The sequence below is a fragment of the Saccoglossus kowalevskii genome, chromosome 4, assembly GCF_978046115.1.
Source record: "Saccoglossus kowalevskii chromosome 4, keSacKowa6.1, whole genome shotgun sequence".
NCBI classification, from domain to species: Eukaryota; Metazoa; Hemichordata; class Enteropneusta; family Harrimaniidae; genus Saccoglossus; species Saccoglossus kowalevskii.
In genome coordinates this window covers 6,675,659-6,703,501 of record NC_140644.1, presented here as the reverse complement: position 1 = coordinate 6,703,501, position 27,843 = coordinate 6,675,659, and the positions used below count along the sequence as shown (strand labels likewise).

The 27,843-nt window shown below is 33.8% G+C and overlaps 1 protein-coding gene across 1 annotated transcript in view; it reads left to right on the top strand.

Moving 5' to 3' along the window:
* The window catches only part of LOC102809794 (F-BAR and double SH3 domains protein 2-like), a 32,990-nt gene extending 5,370 nt beyond the window's left edge, over positions 1–27,620 (top strand). The window contains exons 4-19 of the mRNA XM_085497684.1: positions 9,157–9,245; positions 9,419–9,563; positions 10,618–10,754; positions 11,970–12,162; positions 12,771–12,893; positions 13,536–13,631; positions 13,763–13,918; positions 14,413–14,542; positions 14,767–14,885; positions 15,001–15,153; positions 15,384–15,467; positions 17,861–17,993; positions 20,047–20,246; positions 21,422–21,590; positions 21,726–21,832; positions 24,327–27,620. Of these exons, the coding sequence (XP_085353810.1) occupies positions 9,157–9,245; positions 9,419–9,563; positions 10,618–10,754; positions 11,970–12,162; positions 12,771–12,893; positions 13,536–13,631; positions 13,763–13,918; positions 14,413–14,542; positions 14,767–14,885; positions 15,001–15,153; positions 15,384–15,467; positions 17,861–17,993; positions 20,047–20,246; positions 21,422–21,590; positions 21,726–21,832; positions 24,327–24,527 (2,235 nt within the window). The 3' untranslated portion in view covers positions 24,528–27,620. The remainder of the gene's footprint in view (positions 1–9,156; positions 9,246–9,418; positions 9,564–10,617; positions 10,755–11,969; positions 12,163–12,770; positions 12,894–13,535; positions 13,632–13,762; positions 13,919–14,412; positions 14,543–14,766; positions 14,886–15,000; positions 15,154–15,383; positions 15,468–17,860; positions 17,994–20,046; positions 20,247–21,421; positions 21,591–21,725; positions 21,833–24,326) is intronic.
* The last annotated feature ends 223 nt before the right edge of the window (positions 27,621–27,843 follow it).

Below are 27,843 nucleotides of genomic sequence, written 5' to 3'. Positions count from 1 at the left end.
GGATTTGAGTTAGCGTGATCCATGGCGTGATTGTCATAATTATAACATCATATTAAAACTTTATTTGGTGGGAACACATTGACCAAGTCCGGATTCTTATTTCATAAATTATTACGCAGATCAAGCTGCAAGCATGGAGGTAAAAAAAGAACGAAGGTGTGAATTCGACATTCAACACCAATCACCAAACAATACAGAAACTTTTAGCCTACGAAAATGAAAACAATTAGCAGTGTGTAAGGGTTGTGTAATTTCCTGTTTGTCCGATGCTTCGTTTTCGTGTTACTGTCAAAATTATTGCTACCTTTTACTTAACAGGGACTAAATGGTCTCTATAAAACGATAATCACGATCGCAAAAAAAGTCAACTCATTTGAAACACTTGCCAGATGTCTCTCTCTCTTCTGAAATCCGCCTCGGTGATCATAGTCCGGAATCTATCTCTTTCAAAAGTGTTGCGCCAGGTTTATGTTTAAACCTAGTTGTTTTTTTCATGGACGAGGACAGTTTTTCCAAAAAAAGGAATCTGAGGTTAAGTGGCATTCGTCCACTGATGTCGCACCTTCTGATCGATTAGAAACATGTGAATACTTACACTATGACTATACGTTTCACTGCAACTGCCCACAACACAACATCTAAAAACTCTCTCTCAAAAAAAAGAAAATAGACAAAAAAAAGAAAGAAAAAAAATGCAGACTGAAAAATGTATATCGTTTAAAAGTATACTGAATGACCAGTGTTATTACGGCTCAGGGGTATGACTTCCTATCACATTTTGGCATTTGGTGGCGCACTTTCGGCGAGAGTCGGAAATCCGGAAACAGTCGACCGTTGCAGGATTGGTGGGCGTGGCTACAACACGAGAAATATCCCAAATTTACTTGATTACAAGTAATCATTTTCAGCAAAAAAATCAATAACTACCCTTTTCAGTGGGACACAGATCTAAAATGGGAAACGTGAAGGTGGGCATTGCACAGGCACTTTAATTTTGCTTATTTCGCTGACTGGAAAATGCGCTAAATTAAAATGCATAGAACACATTATCTAAATGATAAAACGGTGAATTTAAAACCCACTGAATATGACTGAAATGGTAAATCAGTGAAATTTAAACCCAGTAAAAATTAATAATTTCACAGTAGTTGGTGTGTACGTGTGTGGTATGTATAAAAAGGTGTGTACATAAACATGTAAGATGTCATCATTGTGAAAGAATTGAGTGTCAAACTACCAGTATGTTGATTTTTGGTAAATAATGACAGGTGGCTGTCTACGGGTACATGTACCTGTCATAGTGCACTTCTACTCCACACTATTACCGGTACCCACACTATTACCGGTACCCACACTATTACCGGTACCCACACTATTACCGGTACCCACACTATTACCCGGTATCCACACTATTACCGGTACCCACACTATTACCGGTACCCACACTATTACCGGTACCCACACTATTACCGGTACCCACACTATTACCCGGTACCCACACTATTACCCGGTACCCACACTATTACCGGTACCCACACTATTACCGGTACCCACACTATTACCGGTACCCACACTATTACCGGTACCCACACTATTACCGGTACCCACACTATTACCCGGTACCCACACTATTACCGGTACCCACACTATTACCGGTACCCACACTATTACCGGTACCCACACTATTACCGGTACCCACACTATTACCGGTACCCACACTATTACCCGGTACCCACACTATTACCCGGTACCCACACTATTACCCGGTACCCACACTATTACCCGGTACCCACACTATTACCGGTACCCACACTATTATCGGTACCCACACTATTATCGGTACCCACACTATTACCCGGTACCCACACTATTACCCGGTACCCACACTATTACCGGTACCCACACTATTACCGGTACCCACACTATTACCCGGTACCCACACTATTACCCGGTACCCACACTATTCATAATTAGGTGCTATACTTTTTTTTTGCATATACATAATTATCATAAGTTTCCATGGTAATTCTTATGCTGTAATCCTTAAAGAATTATTGGATATATAGTAGATAATATTTGGTAATCATAATAAACCTAATTATCTACTATACAGTATATCATATTTATCAGTCCGTGCAGCGTTTATTTATTAACTACTTTTATGAGTTATTGGAAATTGTTTTTGAGGCAGCATAATGAGTCCTTATCATACACAGTCTGAAAACAGGGAACCTTATAATTTCACCTATGTGTGTATGTTCATCAGCATCTGCATCTCAGATATGTTTGGATCAATTTCATTCAAACTTCACATGCATTTGTTTTATGATTCAATTCAAGATGGTCGAATGGTAGCCATTCTAATGCTAAAAATTCATCAAAATCAAGCATTTCTACCATTCTGGATCTAAATCGTCTATGAATATATTTCATTCAAACTTTGTATGGCCATTGAACATAATGGGTCCTTGATACACATCATTTTTTGTTTTAGAATGGATAAAATATGGCCGACTGGCTGCCATTTTGTTGTAACAAATGCAGTACCAGGGGCATATATCTGACATGCTTTGACCGATCACATTCAAACTAAACACATACATCACACATCACTTCATAAATAAGCACATCTACTGTGAAATACTTTATTTTTGCTGGAATTAATTTTTGCTGAAAAGGCGTTTTGGACTTTTTGTATGGAATTTATTTTCACTGGTTTTTGATTAGTTTAATGTGAAATATAGGAAAAAAAGTATATTCGCTGGATTTTATTTTCACGGAATCATCCCTTCAGCGAAAATAGTGAAAATAAATTCCAAGCGAAAATAAAGTATTCTACAGTATTTGTTTCATAATCCAGTGCAAGATGGCTGAATGATTCATCAATTCATCAAAATCAAGAATTTCTGCCACAAATCTGGGGGAAAAAAAATGATGTGCATAAGAACCCATTATGTATGAATAAAATCCTTGCATGATCGAGATCCAGTTATCAATATTTCTTGTTACAGTGTTTCCTTTAGAAGTATGAGAATAATAGCCAAGTGGCTATTGCAACCTCCAAAACATTAGCCAAAAATAATTTTCTGTAGCCAGTTTCTGTCACATAGAAGCTGACAAATGAAAACCAGGCTTTTACACACACATAAAATTGAGTTAACTATGAAAAAAAGTGGGACCCCAGAGGGGAGTAAAATTTAAGCATGAAATATAATGTTTATATGAAACACACAACTTTGTGATGTAACTGACATATATTAACATGTTCGAGTAATAAAAGTGAACATTAGTATTACATATTAGTCTGTAATAGATGCATAAATGTCAATTTTACATTGGTGATATTTTTCTTGGCGTACCAGGACACACTGCGTAGGTCTGCCAATACAGCAGACTCCGCTTCGGAAAACGCATTTTTCATTGCATGCTTCATATCCCGTGAATAGAAATTTATCTTGCATTGCTTGTTTATGATTCCTTGTCGATGCATGTTTCTTCACATTGTCAAGTTTCAGTTTATCACATCCATTAGTGAAGATATTTCGTTTACTTGTTTCTTTACAAAACATCAAGTTCTAGCCATGGATATGATTTAACCCAGTCACCACGCACACCTCGGTTGACGCATGGAGCTATCTTTTTTTAGCGCCATGGTTGACACGACTTCCCATTTTCTTGGTACTTTCAGGACCTTAATTTTCCTTCGGTTTATCATCCGTTTTGACATTTATTTCAACTTCGTGATCAGCCTCAGATTTGTCTTTTTTAAGGAGGTGGTTTTACTTGTCCTTCTACGAAACTGTCAAGCGTACCCTGATAAATTCGCCAAATGACCAATTGGAGAAACTTTTTATTAGCCATTCTGTTTGTTTTTTCGCCACTTGGCGATTTGGCGAACGGTAGCGGAAACACTGTGTTATTATAATAATATAATTTTTAAGGTGAATAATAATTAAAACACTAATAAAAGAAGAGATTAGTAAAAATTTTTTTTTTCATTTCTGACGGCAGTGAAAAGCAAATCTTAATATTTGCCATGAATGCTAAATCCTCAAATCATTTACAGTTAATTATTGGTTGATCTATCCAGTGTCACCACTCCCTCCGTTCTTATAATACTGCACATGGTACGTATGTAGCAGCCGATACCAAGCTGTGCGTTGTAATGCTATTTTACTTTACCAAAATTTATTGTTATATTTGAACAAAATATATAAAACTGAATTTATTGTAATTTAAAATAGCGATCAAAATCTATGTAATATACAGTACTTGTAAATAACGTGGGGTTTTAAAATACTGTAATTCACTCAAATCTTTTGAGAGACAAATTGTTGTACAATTTGCTAATCAATGAAAATTGTAAAATTTTCTAACAGTGTAAATTTTCTCATGTGCCAGTTTTATCACAAAGAAACCATGAAATACTGAAATCTTTAATAATTCTACCAGTGAAAATGGTTCATAGTATGTAACTGTATTTGTAAGCATGATTTACATAAATGACTAATTTATAAACATAATTAGCATAAATAAATGTACATGTTTCAGTGTAAGTTTGGGACACTTAAATGTGAAACCCCATAAAAACTATTATTGTATAAAACAAACTTTTTCCCTATCAAGTGGATTGTGTTTTAGATGTTGGACTTCTGATATTAAAACTACATGTATGTGAAAATAATGCTTTTACAAAAGTATTGTATGACTCATGTTAATGTAAATATCGAGATTGTATTACTAAATTCTAACTTTCTTTTCAAAGCAGCTAAGTAAATAGTTCAAATAGAAGGTCTATTTAAAAATAACTAAAGAAAAATATGAATAATCTCCTTTGCGTTTTAAGCTATGTTTATTTCCAAATCATGGAAACACTATCTAAACCTTGCACATGTAACCGTGAGATACATTTCACTTTCAAAAACAAGAAAAACTACATTTTTTCTGAACAGGAAAAGAGGAATCATTTAAACTGTTTTTTTTAATTCTATTTTTAAATAATGTATGATGTATGTTTTTATTGAAAACACCTTATCTTAGTTGCTTCAATCACTGTTCACTAAGGGATGACTTATTTGTAATTCATGAGAAAAAACACACATCCAAGACGAGAAAATGGTTTGGTCCGAGTGTAAATATGTGGTCAAATGAGGTCATTTTCAGGACATGGACCTAGAGCACAAGTATCAATTTGTATTTAATGGTGAATGTAGTCTGACGCCATGATCAATATTAATCAATTAAGTTTCAGGGAGTGGGGTGGAAACTAAGTTTTTTATCCTACATTGAACTTTTGATGTTATCCCTAAGATTACTGAGATATCAAGTTGCCTGCATACAGTTTATGTACACTTATACATTTATGCATGTAAATGAAGTCATTGTTAAAACTGTTTAATTTCCCTGTGAGACCTGTTCATATTGTCATGTGGACTTCAATAGTTTGAAACTATTGTATATATTTATTAAATGTTGATGGCAGTGGCATTATTAAATATTTGTTTCCATCCTGCCAAGTGAAGTGTTTGTTTCTCTTGGTTTCTCACAATGATATTAGTGCCCAAGGCAGACAGACACTCCCACTTTCTATGTGAAATTAGGTCAAGCGATTGGACACACAAGCTTAACAATTAAATATGCAGTACAACTTTGTATGTTGGGTATTGCAATATCTACACGCTTTTTTGTTTTTTTAAAACTGGAGCCTTTAGTGAATTTTTGTTATTATTTATCGGAAATTTGTAAATATTCATATTGCATCACATTTGGCAAATAATAATTTAATCAAATTTAAAATGACATGTGTATAAATATGAAGGCAGGAAATTAAATTTGTTAAAGGGGAACTAAATAGAATCTAATTTGGTGTTTGTATTTATCAAGTTATGTATATTGATTATAAATAAAAAATAAAAATAAAAAAAATGATTATCTTCAGAGTTATGATGATTTAAATTACGTTAATATTATTTATCAACATACAAACATTGTGGATGTGCAATTGATTGAGACAGGCATTTTTTTTTGTCTAACTGTCTAATAAATGCTGTTTCCAGTACTGCACTGTGCGTGTAAATTATTATAAATTATTAAGTCTGGATGCTGGAGTATGCAATCTTGAGTTTGTAGGGTGGTGGTGAAAACATTTTCGTCCATGTATTCACGAGGCTTCACTGGCAAATCATGGGACAATTGTCACAGGAACACCAAGCAGATTGTTCACAGACTTCCGTGTAATTTGAAATAAAACTATCATCCCAACAAAAGGCATTGTCGACGATATACTCTCATCACTCACACTGGACTGATCTGAATCTTCACAGTATACCGTACTTCCCTGATCATAAGCCCGGAGGCATGAACATGTAAGGGAAAAGTAAGGAACAAGCTTATACTTGAGGACCAACTCAGAAAAGATTATTTTGTTTTGGGGTTAAACACTGTAATCATCTTGCAAACAACGAAAAATTATTCAAAAAAATTATTCGTTCACCATGCCGGGCTCGGAAAAATAATACTTATTTTTGAAAAAAAAAAATGCGTCATTGATTTCCATGACACTTACAATGAAGAAACAAACATGTTCATAAAAAAGTACACACATTTTATTACAATACGATTTACATACCATCTGAATTTATGGTGAAATAATGGGTAAGGTCTGTGGGAAAACAGTCAAAGGCATTTATCATTATTTTCGTTTTGGTATGTTTTCGATTGAACGCAAAATCTCGACGCAAAGCAATTTTTCACCATGAGGTTTTTCTGCACGATTTGACCTGAAACAACTTCCCTTGACCTAACAGGCCATGTCTTTCATTAACCAATCAAAATGATGTGTCGTAATGATGTAATCTTCCGATTATTGACGATGATTTCGTAACGCAATGCGGAAGTCACGGTGAATTACCGCAATGTTAAAATGCGTTCTGTAGCACTGATTGCAATGAAAAAACAATGATTTTTTCCCCTAAAAACTGGTGATTCGCAATTTCGGAAAAGTAAACGATGGTTAATAGTAACCGTGGGTAAACTGAGTGTGGAGGAAGAATTTAAACACCTTTCTCGGTCGCCAACATGTCACATTGTTCAAACCCTAGGCCTTTCATGATAGTCTCAAAGTAAACAGGGGCTGAGTAAACGATAGCCAATAACCAGGTACACGACTTAATGATCACATTTTTGGCTTTTCGAAATCTACTACTCAAAGAAATATGGATTACTCCAGTATTGCAACATCGGGGTTCATCCTGAGTAAATGACAGAATAGAAAGGATGCGAACCACGTTGTGTATGTTTGTCATGCACTCTGAAATTAATGCGAGTTTTTTCATAAAAGCACTGACCAAATTTCCATGCCAATCACGATTATTATGAAATGAAACACACTTTTTACATGCATATTTTAAAGAATAAAGTAAAAACACTCTTGGCTTACAATCGTGAATGCCCTCAACTCGATAAATACCTACTGGTAGTAAAAATAGAGGGATAAGCTTCATACTCGGGAGGGGCTTACGATCGGGGAAGTACGGTACTTTAACGCAATTGGGCTTCCAATCTCAGAATACTGTGGTTCAAAGACATAATGCTCTAACCCAAGTTCTGAAAAGCACTTTGTGCATATAAAAGTTTATACTAGTAGTACACAATGCTTTACAGTATGAACGGCCATGTACAATGGCGTATACGAATGCGATCAGATACTAAAACGTCATAGCTTTGAAAAGTACCCTGATGTTAAATATTGCAGGATACCGGTACATGAGATGTTTTGTATTTATTCACACGAAAATTCAAATGCATGACAACCAGAATCACTCAGTACCTTTTAACGTACATGTATATGCATTTTCAGCTTTGTCATGGATAAATATAATTTAACGGTTTGATACCTTGAATTTTAAAATGCAGGAAAAGTCTGAAATAGAAATTTCTATTAATATAATATGCATGTTATTTATACAATGTATCAAGTGTTATCCTCCAGACACATTGTTATCTTTGTCAGTACAAGTAGTCTCTCCTCAACATCATGGAAGGGGTGTTTCCTTTCAGCTGCTCTAAATACCATTCAAGTTACCACACACACACAGTTCATTGCAAATTGTTCATTGACCTCAAGTGTGGGCATATTTGGTTGGCGTATTCACCCAACATCAAAGAGTTTAGGAATTCATGTTTTATTCCTGTGGTCAGCTCAAGCTAAAAGTATGGCATAGACATTGGTTTGTTCATCCAGCATCAGAGAGATTGTGCATTTGAAAGCACACATGTCTGACTTAATTGTCAAATTCATACATTGTAGTTGGGGAAAATGGCCAGCATTCAGTCTGTGTATTCGTAAAACTGTTTCTTTTCTCTGCATGTTATAATTTAAATCACAATATTTTTGTTACACCTGTTGATGAATGAATCTTGCTGTATACGAGAAGTTAGTTTGTGAATCTGCTTACCGATAATAAATAAATAAAAATATATACTAGTTTATATATAAGTTTATATACTAGTACATTTTATAACTTGTGAAAAAAAAAATATTTCAAATGTACATTAGGTTAATTTTAAATATTTAAAGGGGGGGGGGGCTGTCAATCCTTGGGATTGCACTAAAGAGTTAAAAGACATCATATCGCAAACTGATAATATGTTATTTGTTTTTGAAATTATACTTTGATATGAGATTAGAGACTTTACTATATTTGTTACGCAAAATAAATAGTATACATCTCCGGCAGCTTATACAGAAAGCAGTGGGCGGGACACACACTTACATTCTAGTTTGGAGTTCTGAAACTATATGCATATCATTGTAATGACTTGACCCAGAGGTCAAAGGTTATAAGTTGTAATCAACAAGACTATGATCTGTTGTAGTCTATTGTATAGAGCAGTCTGTACAATCATAACAAACACTTCAGTAACGCATAGTAAAGGAATAAATTGACTTCCATATTTGCTGAACACGCATTCTGAACGTGATGGAGTCTCCTTTACAAACTTTTATTATTTACGATCACTAGACTGTTACAATTGTATAAAGAACAATAGACTTGCAATTGTAATTGATCTCTTTTGATCCATAACAAATAACAAAGAGTCATGAACTTTAAACAGGATTTCAACTTCATTCTTCCTTTAATATTCTATTTTCAGTCTTTGCTTAAATTATCGCAAGATTTCTACCACAAAAGAAAGTTTCCATCTGTACCTGACATCAAAGCTGATGACAGAAAAGATCACAGGTATTGTTTGTTTCCAATATCTAGTCTTTGGCTGCCTAATAAGGTTAATCGTTTATGAACTACAAGTGGATGTGCTAACGTCCTTACTGTATAAATATTTTGATATTCGATGTATAAGTAATGTATGTAGTAAAATACCAAAATTGTGATTATTGTATATTGAATATACATAGGACAGCATTGGAAGTATGGAAGGCCATTTTGGAAGAGACAGGAAAATGTGCAAAAGTGAAGCTAGCTTCTGCTGAGAAACTGAATTCACAGATTTCTGAAAATGTAAAAACTGTAAAAAATCAGAAAACCCAATTAAACAAGAAGGTAGGTTGTAGCATTTACTTCTATACCATACCATATATCATTGATATTGTCATACCATATCATATCATATATCATCATATATCATATATCATATCATATCATATCATATATCATCATATATCATATCATATCATATCATATTGTCTATTTATAATAGTTTAGTGCATAAATGGTGTGCATGAACTTTTTTCAACATATTATGAGGTATTACGAGGATACCTCAAAGTAAGCACAAAGACAGTACAATGGAAGTATCGGCTGGCACACAGTGGAGGTCGATGCGACGGCGTACTGTCTGAGTGCATACTTTGAGGTATTCTCGTAATAACCTTACTATTATACTTTCAAGGATACATCATGGAAATGCCGAAATCCCAAAAGTTAACAAAAGAATCAAAAGAATGGAGTCAAACCCTGGTGGCAGCCATGTTTGTTTTTAATATTAGAGGACGCTTACACACACAATCGTTCCATGTTTGGCAAAATACCGCAAAATTACAGTACGTTGTAACTTATGGCATCAACAGTGACAGATGTATAATAATATTCAATAATTACAGTCTCTGGATTCAGTACACGTATTCAGAGATATTACTGAGACTGGCTCCTCTAGAGTAATAAGTGATTCTACGGTATGTTCTCTATAACATTTTCATGCAAGTAATTTTGTTTTCAAGAAAATTCATTTTGAACAGGTTATAGGCACACTTAAAATAGAAACAAATTTATAATGTAAATCTAAATAGTCTTATGAGCAACATTGTGAAAGAAAATAATTTATTCACCAAATTTACAACGCTTCTGTTTGGATTGGCCATAAAGTTTTCTCATGCCAATGTTGATGTGTCAATGAAGAGTTGTAAATTTTGCAGGCAAAGCAAAATATTTTCATGGATTTCTTCACTTTGCAATCTTTTTTATAAAAACTTATTACTTTTTAATTCTGTCACTAATAGCAAGTTATTCTTTCTCATCCTTAAAAATGCAAACTTAACACAATAATCTTCTCTGTTCATCCACTTTTCTAAGTCTGAACATTTTTCTGCTCCTTTAGTACATTGATATTTTAAACACATATCACGAAGAAGTTGCAGCAACAATACGAGATTTCACGAAAGCTAAAAAGTCTTACATAGAAAATGAGACTGTTGCTAAGGATTTGAGAGAGAAAGCGACTGATGCTGAGAATAAGTAAGTTGCAAAATATTTCTCTTTATATATATCTGTTGGGGCACAGGTCAACATGTGTGTTTGTTAGCTAGTTAAATGCATAAGAATATGTATCAATACATTTCTACATTTAGATAGATTTATTTATCTAGTGTTATCTTTATAAACAGTTTAGATTATTCTAGTTTATTCATATTTCCTTATTAACTGAGGAAATTACCCTATTATTTCACTGTTAGATTGTTTACATGTGTTCGTACATTACGAGTTACCCCTATGAGCAATGGAATCGACCTCAAACATGCTAATTATTATGCAAGTGTTACCCATGATTCCTACTCACGATGGATATGGCCGTCATCAATGGAGTCCACATTTGAATTTAGTTCATAGTTTTTCAAGTTATTCTCCTATTTTCCCCTCATCAAGGGCATTCACAGTTTTAATACTGAAGTTTGTACTACTGCTGTAATTACTGGTTGAAATTTTCAGCATTCTACCCATGAATAAAGAAGTCATTACGACTTTCTTTTGAACTCTATCACTTGAGTCTGCTGTATGTTCTGTGGAGATTTATTAAACGTGGCGATTTATTCGAACCGAATTCCCACAGCCACAATATCAAGTATACCTCAATATTTTTTGCTTTAATTGTCAAACCATTGTTGTATTTGTTGTTGTGGTAGTATGAACCATAAAAGTACATATTTTTTTAGCTCCGCTGTCGAGCGGAGCTTATCATAGAGTGATTGTCCGCTGTCGTCCGTGTCAATGTTTTACTTTTTCGACTTCTTCTTGAAAACTACAAGCCTGAATGCTTTGATACTTGGTGTATATGTATCTTGGGTAGACCTCTCTTAGATTTGTTCATTTCATGATGATATCTTCAATTCTCTAATTTTGGTGAATATTTTTGGTAAAAGTGATATTTTTGATTTCTTGTTAAAAAACGCAAGTTCAATTGCTTTGATATTACATATAAAGGTACTACATGTGGACCTCTTTTAGATTTGTTTATTTCGTGGTGAAAAGTTATATTTCCGAATTTTTTGAACAGCAAGTCCCATTGCTTTGATACTATACATATTGTTCATTTTCTAATGATATCTTCTGATCATTATGTTATTTTTCTATAAATTAGAGAGAAAACTTTGTCAGATTACTTACCATGGGGATCAAATGGAAATGAATGCCATAGTACATGGTTTTATTTCTTTTAATATTCCTATTTTTCAGGTTGAAAAAGGGTAGTTTGAAAATCTTTCAGTCGAGGACTGCGTTAGAAAAAAATTGTGCCAAACTAGAAGCCAAACGGGATTTGTATAACAGACGATCTACATTTGCAAGGAATGAATATTTAATTAATATGGCTGCTGCAAATTGTCATCAAACGAGATTCTATCTAGTTGATTTTCCTAAACTTTTAGAGGTATGTTGTGAGTTTTTCCTGTACCATTAAAAATGAATACATTATAAAATATTAGATGGGAATTTTAAAAACAAATTGCCAACATTTTACAGTCACAATTTTTCATCTCTTTAAAAGATTGCGTTAACCCCCAATATTAACCCCCCCCAACTTTAGTATAAAAAGGAGTCTTATTTGTGTACAGAATATACTGCCAAGGGTAATATTAGTCATATTTTGATAATTTGAATTTTGTTTTTGAAGCAGATTTGGGGATTTTATATCTGAAAAAATAAAAGAATATATTTGATATTTGAGTGGTTAGACGTCCTCTACATATACTGTAAAATACTTAATTTTTGCTTGTAATTGGATGATTCAATGGAAATAAAATCCAGCAAATATACCTTTATTCCTATGTTTTAAATTCAACTCATCTAAAATCAGTGAAATTATGGCAAACTTCATGCAAAACACCCAAAAAAGTCTTTTTGATTTTTTGGTAAATCTGACAGTTTATTTCAACAGAGCTGTTATAAATACTTTTATAAAAATAAAATTTGTAAAATAAGATCCCACTGTGCCCATCTTAGCCTTAGCACAATATTAAGTATTTTGTTTCATTGCAGGCACTTGACAGCAATATTTATGATGCATTTAAGGGATATTTCCATGCTTTCTCCTCGACGGAAGTAGCCACATCTACTTTTGTGCAGAATTCTTTTAATAAGGTGCTCTCTGACTCTACTACTGTAAGTATTCATATATAAAGAAAATATACGAGGTGTAGCGTGATTAGTGTCGTTTGTTTTTCTGATATCTGCCATAGTTTACTCTTCCTAATCAACTGCAGTTACCGTAATAGTCGTTTTGTCCACAGTGTTTTCTGTCCCAAATTGTTAGTATAATTCCAGCTTATTTGTAACATGATTTTGCCATGAATGCAAGGTTACAGTTTTATTGACATCAGCGTGTGTGTGTATCGTCATTTACCATTACGATAATTTGTTTGCAAACTCAAATATGTCTTATCAACTGGTCACTTCATACTACTTGTCTTTGGAAGATACTTCATAATCAGTCGTTGATTTCAAAGATATGGCATATATAATACTGTAAAATACTTTACTTTTGCTTGGAATTAATTTTCACTATTTACGCTGAAGGAATGATTCAGTTAAAATGAAATCCCGCGAATATACCCTTTTTCCTATATTTTACATTTAACTTATTAAAAATCAGTGGAAATAAATTCCATACAAAACACCTAAAAACTGTTTTCAGCGAAAATTAATTCCAGCGAAAATGAAGTAGTTCATCTCATCATAAGAATTGTGTTTGCTTTATATGCTAAATATTCATTTCACATATAATACATTTCATGTTTGTTACAGATATGTAGAGACTATGAAAAGCAGTGTTTTCTTCACGAGAACCCATCATTCACGGATGTACCACATTATATGTATGAGCCAGTTGACAACGACCAGGTAAGAAATCTAACTTTTAAACCAAAGCCCAGTTTGAGCATTATGGCGCCCTCAAGTGTCAGTAAGCTACACATCTTTTGTTTTTTATAGTCAAAAACATTGAATGAAGTACAATTTTTTGTTTTTTTTAGGTGAAGATTGTTGCGCTTGATCAAAGTTTGAGTTTACATTTTAACAAAGAAGCTAGGAAGTGGGCAACAAAAATTGCTAGAGAAAATAAAACAATTAATAGTCTAGAGAAGAAATTGGCAGGACTTCCCACGGTGATGTCATCTTCATCTTTAAAAGTAAGTATTAAAGGCACACTGCATTAAAGGCACAGTTACTATAAAATGTAATCTTTCTATTAATTGGATTGTTTTTTGGAGTTTTGATGAATTGTTAGAAGAATAATGATGTTTGTTTAGTTGATGGTAAATAAGTCAATGGTGGTTGTTTTATCAAAAATCAAATAATTGAATTACTGTAAAATACTTTATTTTCACTTGGAATTAATTTTCGCTATTTTCGCTGAAGGAATGATTCAGTGAAAATAAAATCCAGCGAATACTATTTTACATTCAACTTGTCAAAAATTAGTGAAAATAAATTCCATACAAAACACCCTAAAATTCTCTTCAGCGAAAATTAAGTCCAGCTAAAATAAAGTATTCTACAGTAATTAGAATAATAGAAGTTTTATAAAAAAGTATTGTACATGCAATATTAAATATGTAATGCATATTGTTTACAATGTCTCGTGTAACATTTAAGTCATGTGAGTGTTTCTTTTTACTTTCAGTCTTTGGAGTCTAATCCTGAAGCCAATGAGGCAGAACTGTGTCTAGAGCAAACCAAAAACCTGATTAGAAAGTCAGAAACTTCGAAATTGAAAGCTGAAGCTAAATTAGACTGTTTACGGTCAACACAAAGTAAGTTGTAACCTTTTCACTACCACTATTTATTTGCATATCCTTCCACGTCAAATTTTTTCATATTGTGGGACAACAAATTATTCCTCATATTATGGAAGAAGAGTTTATTTCTATCTGTTTAATCCTTTCATTATCGCCATTAAATTGACCTGTTGATAAAATGCACCCTCTCCCCACTTCCTTTCTTCCACAAACTAAGAAAGTATATGTTGTGATTTCAGTCGATGTGGATGAGTGGTTACAGAGTGCGCATGAAGCGGTGTCCTTGGAAGACGATACTGTGAGTCGGGCTGAAAGTCACTCGTCAACAAATTCTGGCGCTAGTAGTGGATTTGGTGCTGTAAGTATATGCTAGACTGTAATTACCGAACGTAACATTTCACTGTTCTAAAAAACACCATGTGACATCATTCTCGTCAGTGAAATGGTTAACCTAATGTCTTCTATTGCTCTAGAATGATGAAGATTTTGATATAACGTATGAGGATTCTTATGATGAGATACCTATGGGAAATGACAGTTTTGATGATACATATGACGAAGTGTCATCACCAAGGCAACAAACATTACACTATCCGGTGAAATGTACTGCACTCTATGATTACCAGGTCAGTACATACTTGCAGTATGATTGGTTTTTTCAGATCACATGGGTTCATTCGGAGAGCTGTGATTGGTCACATTATCAATTGATATTCTAATTGGTTTTGCTATGTCACATATTTATTGATTCATTTATTGCTAAATCTATTTTCTTGAAATTTGTATCTAAATTTTTTCTTAATTAAAAATGATCTAATCGGCACATCACATGATTTCATGAATATAATTATAACAGGCACAAAGGGAAGATGAGCTGAGCATTACACAGAATGAATCGCTAGAACTTATAGAAGAATCTGAGGGTGATGGATGGGTTAGGGTGAGTAGAAAAGCATTGAGAATAATCTTAAGTTTATATAAGTTTTTTGTTTATAGAAGTCTCACAGTGAATCTTATCCTATTAGAGGTGTTCAGTTTAGGGAACTGATCATTACCACCCAGCCGGTTTCCTGTGAGTTTGACTCGGTTTACCGTACCGGTCGTTGCTTTACCGTACCGGTCATTGCTTTACCGTACCGACCGTTGCGTTACCGTACCGGCCGGTGCTTTACTGTACCGGCTGGACAATTACCGTACTGATAGGACCAATACCGACTATTTATCACCTTCGATTAATGAATGCATGGTAAACAAAGCCCCGGTAACTGATCGGCGCCCTGCCGGTAACCGTGAGTCATACGTGCAAACAATAAGAATTTTTTTTTACGACTTGTACAACAGAGTGTTACGTCCCAGTCGACTAGAGGACTCGATGGTTTAATTATTTGTTTATATTTGTCAGTAGCTCACACAGTGGAAAGAAAGTCGGACAACCGTCGAAATACAAATAAATAAATTAAATATAAAAGTCTTTCTGAAATTCTTCGCATGTGTTTTTTTCAATATATGTGTGTTATTCACATATTCATGATCGCCTGTAACGCTATAAAACGACAGTCCTACATCGTAGCTTACCCACGACGTTGAATAAAACGTCTCAACCTGTCGCATGAATTCGATGATACTTGCATAATGTGTCAGCGTGACTCGCTTGGCCGAGCTCACATGTATTTAAATTCGGGCTTGGGCGTTCGAAAATCTGTTTTGATACTTTGTTGACAATAACATGCGCAACACGTGCACGTAGTCCAGATAAAATTCAAGTGCGTAAAACGGAATTTGACCTTGTTCTAGGTCAACATTTTTCCATTGCTTTTCGACCTCATTTTGTGATTTTGCTTATGGAATTGACCAAACATATTTACACACCCCCTCCAACAATCCCCAATGTAACTTTATTATAACAAAACAGAGTGTGCAAGTGTGCCGGTATATCTCTTTTTGGAACATGTGATTGGCCCTGAAAAGGGCTGTTTGGTTTGGGGCAGAATACGTTTTACACTGGAAAGGTCGGGACTTTTTTTTGTTTTACAAAAAATAATATAATTACAGCCAATACAAAGTCAGCTTGGACATTCAGTTGTGAGACATAACAAAATAAACGGTGCCAGCGATAGATTTTGCGAATGAAAGAACAAACTAAACGCAATCAAAGGCGCCGACCACTCGCGTTGGAAATAAACTAATAAAACGCGTTGCGACGAGAAATCTCGTCTGCATCTATCATTCACGCAAACGCACACACATGCTATTTTTGTATGTTAAATACGTTGGCAACGTCGTCAAATATTTAGCCCAATCACTGAATAAAAAAACATCCAAGCACACGTGCACTGGCGCCAGATAAAGTGAAAATATGAAAACAAAATTACGTCTGCACTGTGCATTTGTAACAATAACCAAAACCATTAGGTTACATGCCAAAACTACCGACTCAGGATTCATCATACACAAATATAGCCACTGTCATGGAACTGTTATTTTTGTAATCCACTTTGTCGGCTCAGTTGATTTGGGAGCACTGATCCCAATTTTAAAAAAATAAAAATATCGTATAAAATAAAGATGCAGTTCCGTCTGTAGTTCACATGGACGTACTGGGAGCTCCATGGTCTCACAAAAATCATGTGTAGCATTATCACGCGCAACTTGAATGTAAATATTATGCAATAATAATGGTAAAGTTTAATCTCTGACAAATAAAAAGACGCAACAAATTGCCCTGGTGGTGTATTTGACCTCGAAAGCTACCGCATAGCAAACATGAACAAAATGATTTATAAACAGACTATAACTACAAACTAAACAAATTCTACTCAAATTAATTCTACAGTTTTGCTTTCTCTGGCGATCCTGTGCATAAAACTGAAATTTAAACAGGTCGGCATTTTACCGGTATACCGGAAAATCAATGCATAAATTAACTTGTCAGAAGTGTGAATTGCCTCCTGCCAGTACGGTAACGACCTTGCCGGTACGGCTAATGAACTTCAGGTACGGTAAAGAACCGGCCTGAAAGATGAAGAACCGGCCGGTACGGTAAAGCAGCGGCCGGGACGGTAAAGAAACGCATGCCGCAGGAGACTCACAGGAAACCAGCTTGGTGGTAATGATCAGTTCCCTTTAATATAGACAGTAACAGTAAAACCTATCTAAATCAAAGGGAGTGAGGATATTGTTAAGTTTATATTTACATGTTCAGTCTATAGAAGTCTTACAATGAAACCTATGTAAATCAAACACCAAAGGGACTGATCATATTCTTCTGTTTCACAGAGGACCTATTTAATTTAATCTAAACTATTTAAACTGTTTATTTAATCGATCTGACAGGGTCGTAATCAAAATGGCGAGATTGGATATTTCCCAGAAACCTACATTGAGATGCCAAAACAAAGTGAACCTAAGTCGTTATCTTCAACAGATCTAGAAGTTCAGATGACATTAGGAACAAATGACCCTGGAGGTAAGAAACAACATAATATTATACTATTTGATTTTTATTTTTTTACCAATTTAGTCAATTATGATGAATATTATAATGTCATCAGAGGAGGCATTTGACCTCACTAATATGTATAATTGTAATTCTAAGTAATTTATCATAGTTATGCTAAGTACCAAATAGATTTTATAACATTGTATTTTCGTCAATGAAGTTAAAAAACATGAATTCTTTTATACTGACCCACTTTTCACAGCATCCAGTTAAAAGCCATATGTGTATGGTGTACCATTATATTGGATAGTTTTACTACTTTTTGACTCCCGTGTGCGAAGCACAAAAGGGAGTCTTTGCAGTTACCCTGTCTGTATGTCTGTATGTATGTATGTATGTATGTACATGTATGTATGTATGTATGTCACTTTTTTTGTTCCACCGTTATCTCAAGAACCACTAATCAAATTTTCGTGAAACTTGGTACATAGATGCTCTGGGATGATGCGCAGAGTTGATTAGGTTTTGGTAAAAATCTATGAATATTAATTATCTAATTTGCATGATAATTAGCTGATTTTTAGCTGTTCCAAGACTGTTCCACTGATATCTGAAGAACCACTCATTGGATTTTGATGAAACTTGGCACATGGATGCTCTGAACTAGTGCGCAGATGTGATTAGTTTTGGGTAAAAATCTATGAATATTAATTACCTAATTTGAATGATAATTAACTGATTTCAAGCTGTTCCATGACTGTTCCACTGATATTTGAAGAACCACTCATTGGATTTTGATGAAACTTGGCACATGGATGCTCTGAACTAATACACAGATTTGATTAGTTTTGGGTAAAAATCTATTAATATTAATTACCTAATGTGCATGATAATTAACTGATTTTAAGCTGTTCTATGACTGTTTCACTGATTTTTGAAGAACCACTCATTGGATTTCAATGAAACTTGGCACATGGATGCTCTGAACTAATGCGCAGATTTGATTATTTTTGGGTAAAAATCTGTTAATATTATTAATTACCTAATTTACATAATGATTAATCAATTTTCGGCTTTTCCACTGATATCTCAAGTACTAATCATAAAATGTCAATAAAACTTGGGACATAGATGTCATATGACACTGCACAGACCTGATAGTTTTTAGGGTAATATCAGTACATATTAATTACCTAATTTGCATAATTAATTAATTTTCAGCTTTTGATATTTCAAGTAGTAATGATCATGTTTCAATGAAACTTGGTACATAGTTTCTTGAGGACTGTGCAGAGACCAAATTAGTTTTTGGGTAAATATTTGTGCATATTAGTCACCTTATTAGCATAATTAGTTAATTTTCAGCTTTTCACCTGATATCTCAAGTACTAATCATCACATTTCATTGAGACTTGTTACATAGATATTCTAGGACTGCAGAGGCCTGATTAATTTTGGGATAAATAATTGTGCCTATTAATTACCTAATTTGCATAATTAATTAATTTTTTGCTGTTCTATGGCTGTTGCACTGATGTCTAAAAGCCACTCATTGGATTTCAATGAAACTTTTAAAGAGTACCCATCACATTTCAATGAACCTAGGACTATACACCATATAAGTTTTTGGTAAATAGTTGTGCTTCTTAATCACCTAATTAATATAATTAATTAATACTGATATCTCAAGTATTGATCATCACATTTGAATAAAACTTGGTACATAAGTGCTCTAGGACAATAGACAGCCTGATTAATTTGGGGTTAAAATCTGTTCATATTAATTCTCTAATTAGCATAATAATTAATATTATTTTGGTTCTAATCACATTTCAATGAAACTTGTTACATTGTGCAGACCTTATTAGTTTTACACTTAAATCTGTTCATATTAGTTACCTAATTTGCATAATTAGTTTTCTGCGTTTCCATCAACATCTCAAGTTCAAGTAATTTTGAATTAATTTTGAATGTGTCTCCAATACTCTCAGCACACGGGAGTTCTTTCTAAGCTTTCTTTGATTAGTTTGTATGGTGAGAGCACTGTACTGTTATAATGGATAGTTTTACTACTTTTCAGTTTGTATGGTGAGGGCGCTCTACGATTATAATGGATCCTCTGAAGATGAGTTGTCTTTTAATGAAGGACAGCTAATTAAAGTGACAAGAAAGGATGATAATGGCGTTGATGATGGATTCTGGGAAGGTGAAGTCAATGGTAAAATTGGTGTGTTCCCATCGATGGTTGTAGAGGAATTACATTCTATGCAGCCGCCCATGGTAAAAATAACAACTCTCTCAGGAATTCGTCTCATGCTACTTTTCACCGCTCTGTAATTAGGTTTTTAGTCCCCGTTCGGACACAGTCCGAAAACGGGGACTTATGTTTTGACCTACGTGTGTCTGTGCGTACATGCGTGCGTGTGTGCGTACGTCCGGACCTGTATCTTAGAAATACCTGGACCAATCACAATCAAACTTCACACATACATCATACATGATATTATACATATGCATGTCAATTTGTTTCTTGATCCGATTCAAGATGGCCGAATGGCGGCCATTTTTGTGCTAAAAATCATCAAAATCAAGCATTTCTCGGCTGTTTACAGATCGAATTTGTTCAAACTTGGTATATACATTAGACATTATAGGTTCCTGATGCACATAATTTATTTTTCAGATCGGATTCAAAATGGCTGTCTGGCGGCCATTTTGTTTTATTGAATGGGCTTCTAGACCCATATCTCCGACTTGTTTTAACTGATTATATTCAAATTTTAAATATTCATTATACATCATGTCATAGGTAAACAGATATATTGGTTTGACAATCCTATTCAAAATGGCCGAATGGTGGACATTTTTGTGCTAAAAAATCATCAAATATCACGCGTTTCTGGCATTTATGGATGGATTTCGTTCAAACTTGGTACATACATTAGACATTACAGGTTCTGATGCACGTCATTTTATTTTTCAAATTGGATTCAAAATGGTTGACTGGCGGCCATTTTGTTTTAATGATTGGGCTTCTAGAGCCATCTCTTAAATGCTTCGACTGATTATATATTCAAATTTTATATATTCGTTATACATCATGTTATATATATACATGTATTCAAAATGGCTGATTTTGAATGCTGTTCCAGAGCAATATCTCTCAATATGGACAAGTACTTTTTTGACCATCAGATAAACCTCAATCATTTTAATGTTAAAAAATCATATCATTGACATGGTTATATTTCAGCTATATTACTATAAACAAAACTATATATCTTAAATTTGATAACTAACGGGGACTGTGCCATGCATGGCTTGTTTTTACTCCTTCTTCACTCGCCATGATTTCATCTCTATCATTCTCCTACAAAACTATTGATATAGACATGCAGATGTCGACATGAAATTAATCATATTTAGAATACAATTCTTAGTTCATTTGTTCTCAGGTCATACCAGTTAATGATAAATCCGCAGAGCCAACATGGCAGTCTAAACCCGTGTTGTCAACGTCACTACCAAAATCTAGTTCGCTAACATTTGAACATGGTACGTCACTTCAAGATGGTTTGGCTCCTCCGCGGGAAAGAGTACGACCCTCTTCAGTTAACATCGCCGGTAATTAAATTATACTTGTACACTGAATATGCTAATATGAGGCTGTAACAATTTAACTTTATCTGCTACATATTGTTATTGAATTTTAAATATTTTTTTAAAACTTTTTTATTTTATTTTATTTTATTTTATTAGAACAAAATTATTATAGTACAAGCAATTCGTACATGTTACCAACATCATCTCATCCACCACAAGCAGTGTCCGCTCCTCAGAGTCCAACATTCTCTAGACATAAACCAGTAAGTAAGAACTTGATTGAGTTAACTTATTAGTAGAAATTAGAGTAGCATTAGTTTTAGTATGCTCCATTTATAATTATATGTAAGTACATGTAGGCTATGGTATGGAGCACATGTTCACAGTATGTGCAACACATGATCAAAGTATGTGCAACACATGATCACAGTATGTGGAGCATATGATCACAGTATGTGGAGCACATGATCACAGTATGTGGAGCACATGATCACAATATGTGCAACACATGATCAAAGTATGTGTAGCACATGATCACAGTATGTGGAGCATATGATCACAGTATGTGGAGCACATGATCACAGTATGTGGAGCACATGATCACAATATGTGCAACACATGATCACAGTATGTGCAACACATGATCACAGTATGTGCAACACATGATCAAAGTATGTGCAACACATGATCAAAGTATGTGGAGCACATGATCACAGTACATGGAGCACATGTTCACAATATGTGGAGCACATGATCACAGTATGTGGAGCACATGATCACAGTATGTGTAACACATGATCTCAGTATGTGCAGCAGATGATGACAGTATGTGGAGCACATGATCTCAGTATGTGGAGCACATAATCACACTGGTACAATTGTTGTAAACTTCTATAATTATTGTTCAATTATCAATTATTTTTACATAGTAAAGTATTGTGGGCAGTACAAGCTCACATTGTGTACTACATAATGCCCATATATGTATGGGCAGATATATTATACTCAGTATATGTGCAGTTCATTTACACATGTATTATGTGATCACAGTACATACTGTTCATGTTTAATATAAATATAAATAATTTATGTGTTCACATTATTTCTAAAATGTCATTTCATTGCTGGATCATTTTGTTTCAGTGTCGATCAGCTCCTGCCCCACCTACTAAAGGTAAAAGTGCGTGTAAGTTTTTGCCATTTCATTCTCATTCGTCCACATTTCATATCGTCTTTGTTTTCATTGGTTATTCTTCTTAAATAACAACAGAACAACAGCCATACATAACTACATACATACTTAAAATACATCAACAGTTGTTATCACCATACATTATCGCCTTTAACACTGCTTGATAGCCAAAATGAATGGCAAAAAAAAACAGTGAATTAGCTGCTAATTTATTTATCAGAACTTCGTTTCTGTTTTGGTAAATTTCCATATCATGTCTTATTTCCTCTATTACACATGCATGTTGACTCAAATATTGCATGCGATACAATTTATACTGAGTATAAAGCAGAATATATTATTTGATTTAACACAAATATTTGTATTGTCATTACGTTTAACAATAGGAAATACATGGCTTTGGGATTTGATGTTCTTCTGATAGAGGTAGTTGAAATGTCTATATTCTTTGCTTAAATTCAGCAGTAATGTTTGGTTAACCTTTTCACAAGCAGACTATACTGTCCAAATTTTTTGCATTTTTTTCTTGTATTCTGCAATATTTCTGGAAATGAACCCTAATTTTGCATTCTAATTGGCATCATGCGTAAAATAACTTTTTGCGGTATTCTTTGCTTACCGGTAAATTCAGCAGTAATGTTTGGTTAACCATTTCACCACCAGATTTTACTGTCCTAATTTTTCTGCATTTTTTTCGTATATTCTTCAATATTTCTGAAAAATGAACCCTAATTTTGGAGCCAACAGACAAAATTTGAGTCAATATTTTGTTTTTATTCAAAAAATTTGTCCTTTTTTGTTCCAATCTTCTGAAAGAAAAGTGCAGACTATAAACAGGAATATTTTATGAATTTGTGATGAAAAGAGGGAACTGGTAGTGAAAAGGATAAAGGGGAAGAAAACATGGGGCCTAATGTATATTACATATTATGTTTGCAGTTCAGAATATGATGTTATACAAGGAACAGTCAATATAATGATGCTGATAAATGTTGCTATTCTGCTTTAATTTATTTTGTGTTGCAATACAGTGAAGGGCAGAAAGCCGTACTTAAGTTTATGAACATATTCATAAACAATTGAAAATACTATTCATCAGATTTCATTCAAATTCAAATATTTAATAGTGATTGGATCACATCACATAGAAACTGCAACCACCAACTTATTCAAAATGAAAGGCTTGCTAATTGGTTGGTGTTGGAGTGACTCAATAATAATATTGATTAGGGCTCATGATACAAGATCATTTCTAGATTGGTCAATTTAAAATCAAACTGCCATTTTATTTTATTACAATTTATATTTTTTTAAATGTTTATAATGTCCACAGCTTTCCACGCTTCACTGTAACATTAATAAATTACTGACTTGCCTTCTACGATGGTGCACTTGAGAATTTTGTTAATTTACTGTATTTCGCAATGTAAACAATGCATTGTGTGGTACTCACTATAAATATGCATAAGAAGCTGTGATTATAATGTTTATTATTTTAAAAACATCATTTATAAATACTGAAGATACGCAATAATATTTGTTCACTTTTTTGTTTTGTTTTGTAGTTTCATTCAGTACCACCACCAGCTGGCCAAGGTAAGAACATCAGAAGCCAATCACTTGGAAACAACAGAGAAAATATACACAGAAGTACAGCCTCGAAAAGAAGAAACACTGCACCTAGTCGTCAACCGCAACGATATGGCGTTGCACAGTTTATCCACGAAGAAGAGGAGGAATATGTTGGATCAATAACGCTAGTGTAAAATTACATTCTAAAGATGTGACCATTGTACTTCTGTTGGTATGAACATATGTTGACTCGCATAATGAAGTTGTCTATCAGTAAAAAAATTGGTTACCAGTATTCAATAGTAAAACATGTGTTTAGTTCAAACTGCTCCATTTTGTAGACACTCCAGACATAATGTTGTGAATTATGATTGAGTTTTCTTCCTATTTAGGAAAGATTCAGATATTTTATAAATGCTGCATAAAAAAATTATATTGCATGACAATAATTTCCAATAATATATGGGAAGCAGTAGTAGTTACATATTGACATATAATAGTCTGTATGTTGACCAGTACCAAAATGATGGCCAGATTTTACTGATGTCAAATTGGATGTGTAATTTACAATGTATCGCTTATTTCGTACATGTCTTGTTTATTTCACACCAGGTCATGTAAAGTGAACAAAAAGTATTATGAAATCATTGATAAAAATAATTATTTACAAATTAAAATACATATTTAAACTTTGCAGATAAAGTGACGTGCTGATATGCAGTGTCTTTAGTTTACAATGTACAACTCTTGCAAGGATGAAAATTAGAGTATAACATTTTTTAGAGCGTGGAGAATACAATGTTGAACTGAGCATGTATGAAGATACGTACGTTGTTTTAGTTTTGACAGATTAACGTGTTGAAGCATTCAAGTCCAATGACCAATACATTCAAATGCATATGTTGATTTGAGTAATTAAAGATATTGGATGCATTGTTTTAATACTGTCTAGTAAAGACTAAATAAAACATTGCATTTATTGCTTACTTACGATTCACCACCAAGACACCAACTGGATATTAACATGTTTTCTCTGTCAGAGAACTTTGTTTTATTACTGTCCAATCATCATGCACGTTTCCTCTTCCAGTGTTTTCTTATCGTATTAATCTTTTCAACTCTTCCACCTGAACTGTCTGTCACATGTCACCTGAATTGTACTTAAACATTGTATTATTTAATATTAGTGTGAGTTAATACCCTTATTACGAGGCGTATTTGTTTATTATTTCTGGTACATATAGTTTTAATCATAGTTGTTATCAGTTACATTTTCCAGTGTGGAAATCTCATCTCTGTGAGCTGTATAACATCAAAACGTATTGGCAAATCTTGAGCAATATTCATTAATAGTCATTGTATACTTATTACCTGTACCTGTATTTTTTTTGTTGAAGATTGGTCCAGACGTTTATTTTTTTTATTCCTATAAAATTAATTTAGGCATTGACAACTTCCCTACAGTATTCATTGTAACCTGCCATGTGGAACTTTTGCCAACACATTCTTTAAGCAAGGTTTAGTCTGTAAACAAATATACCCAGTAGTATTTGCAGACACTATTTGGCTTGCAGTTGTCAATTTTGTTTAAACTGAGCCATCATCAGCATTGTCATCTAAACAAAATGCTATTTTATTTATCATGAATAGTAATAATGCAATCTATGCTTAATTTTTCAAATATTTGACTTATTAATCCGTCTACTTAATATTATTTTAATTGTTATATGAATTATGTAAATAATATTTAATTTGAATATTTAGAATTCATCATACACAAATTATCAGGGTAAACCATGCAAGTTTATTTACAATCAGGATTCTATCATTTTTGTACCATACATACTCCGTAACTATATAGCATTATACTGTAGTACCATATTTGCTCTATTGCAAGCACAACATAGACAACAAATATTAAAATATGACATGGTCTGACAATAGAAACATCTGTCATTTACATAATCACATGCACTAAACTAATGGAGCAAAGAAATGGGATTTGAATTTATGCTGTTTGCTTTTACATCTATCAGTTTCTGTTTCTTTGCAATTAAATATATTTTTTGGTAGCATCAAATATTGTTGTGAGTTTACCAGGGGCAACAGAGCACTCTCAAAGCGACACTTTCGAAACTGCATATGTACGTATTACATGGTTCTATTATTGTTTTCAGTCTTTGCCCTCATCACAAACTGTGTTATACACAGTTCAAAACATAAATATTGTTTACGGCCGGGGCTCACAGATGTAACAGTTCTTTATCATCACAAAAAATAATTTAATGAACAAGCATGACACATGATTTTGATAATTGTTTGAATTTACTACCTGGCCTGTGAATGTGTAATTGGCTTTCAGCAATATATCGGAAAACTGGTCATTATTAATATGAAAAAAAATAGTTGTGAGCCTTTCTATACACACAAGCACAGTTTTGATAGTCACTGTAAATGGTAGCAATGAATTTACAAAACCTTGTGCCCTCATGTGGCGGGAATTAAATTTCGTTTGTTTTTATCTATGCTTGCTGTCACCTGCGCATGCATCAGATGGCCATAGCATGTCATTGTTTACAAACAAGCGTCTACCCATAAGCATTTGCGTTTTTAGCGTGTGTTATCGTCAATTTGGACTCAATGTGACATGTGACCTCCCTCTTGGTTTAAGTATGCCCTTAGAAGGCACTTTAATTGTATTGAAGTGCAACAATTGTTTTTTAAATTCTTTTATTAAACTATAATATTTAGAGTGCTATGGAATTTGAGTTCAAGTTGCATGTCAATATACATTACACAATTATTTACTTTGCAACAAAATGGCTGATTCAATAGTAGAGGAACAACAAAATGGCTGCCAATGGTTGTATAATTTGGTCTGAAACGTATCATACAAATTAGGTCAAAGGCATGTGTTTGAATTCCTGTAAACAATGTATTTCACACTTGTCACCATGGGTCCCATATCGAACATGACACAGTGCGACTACTGTAGTGCTTTAAGATGAAAGGTTATTGAAGTTGATCCGAGCTCATTTAATGTGTTGTGATTGGTCAACCTATGATCATGTGACTTTGTTACAGCAGCATTATTAATTACATATACATGTACACCCATGTGTAGCAGTGACAGCAATAAACCATTTACATTGAATATACTATCATATAAATGGTTTCTGTATGTATTTCTGATCTGCACTTGGGTTTTATAATTCAGTGCTTATTTACATTGTGTTGATTAATAAATAAAAACATATTTATAATAAAATATTCATGTATTGTCACTAGTTCAAAGTCTGTTTATATTGTCATACCAATGTGTATCTGGAGTTCTCTTCTCTGAAACGTATTGCATACTTGAAGGTTGCCATCTCTGGAAGGTGGGGGAGGGGTATAACTAACAGTGATAAACAAAATTGCAACCCTAGTGGCTATGGTTGTCCTGAACAATGATTTTATTTTATTGATGCAGTATTTCGTAACACTCGAGAGGGAAGGAGGCGTAGACTG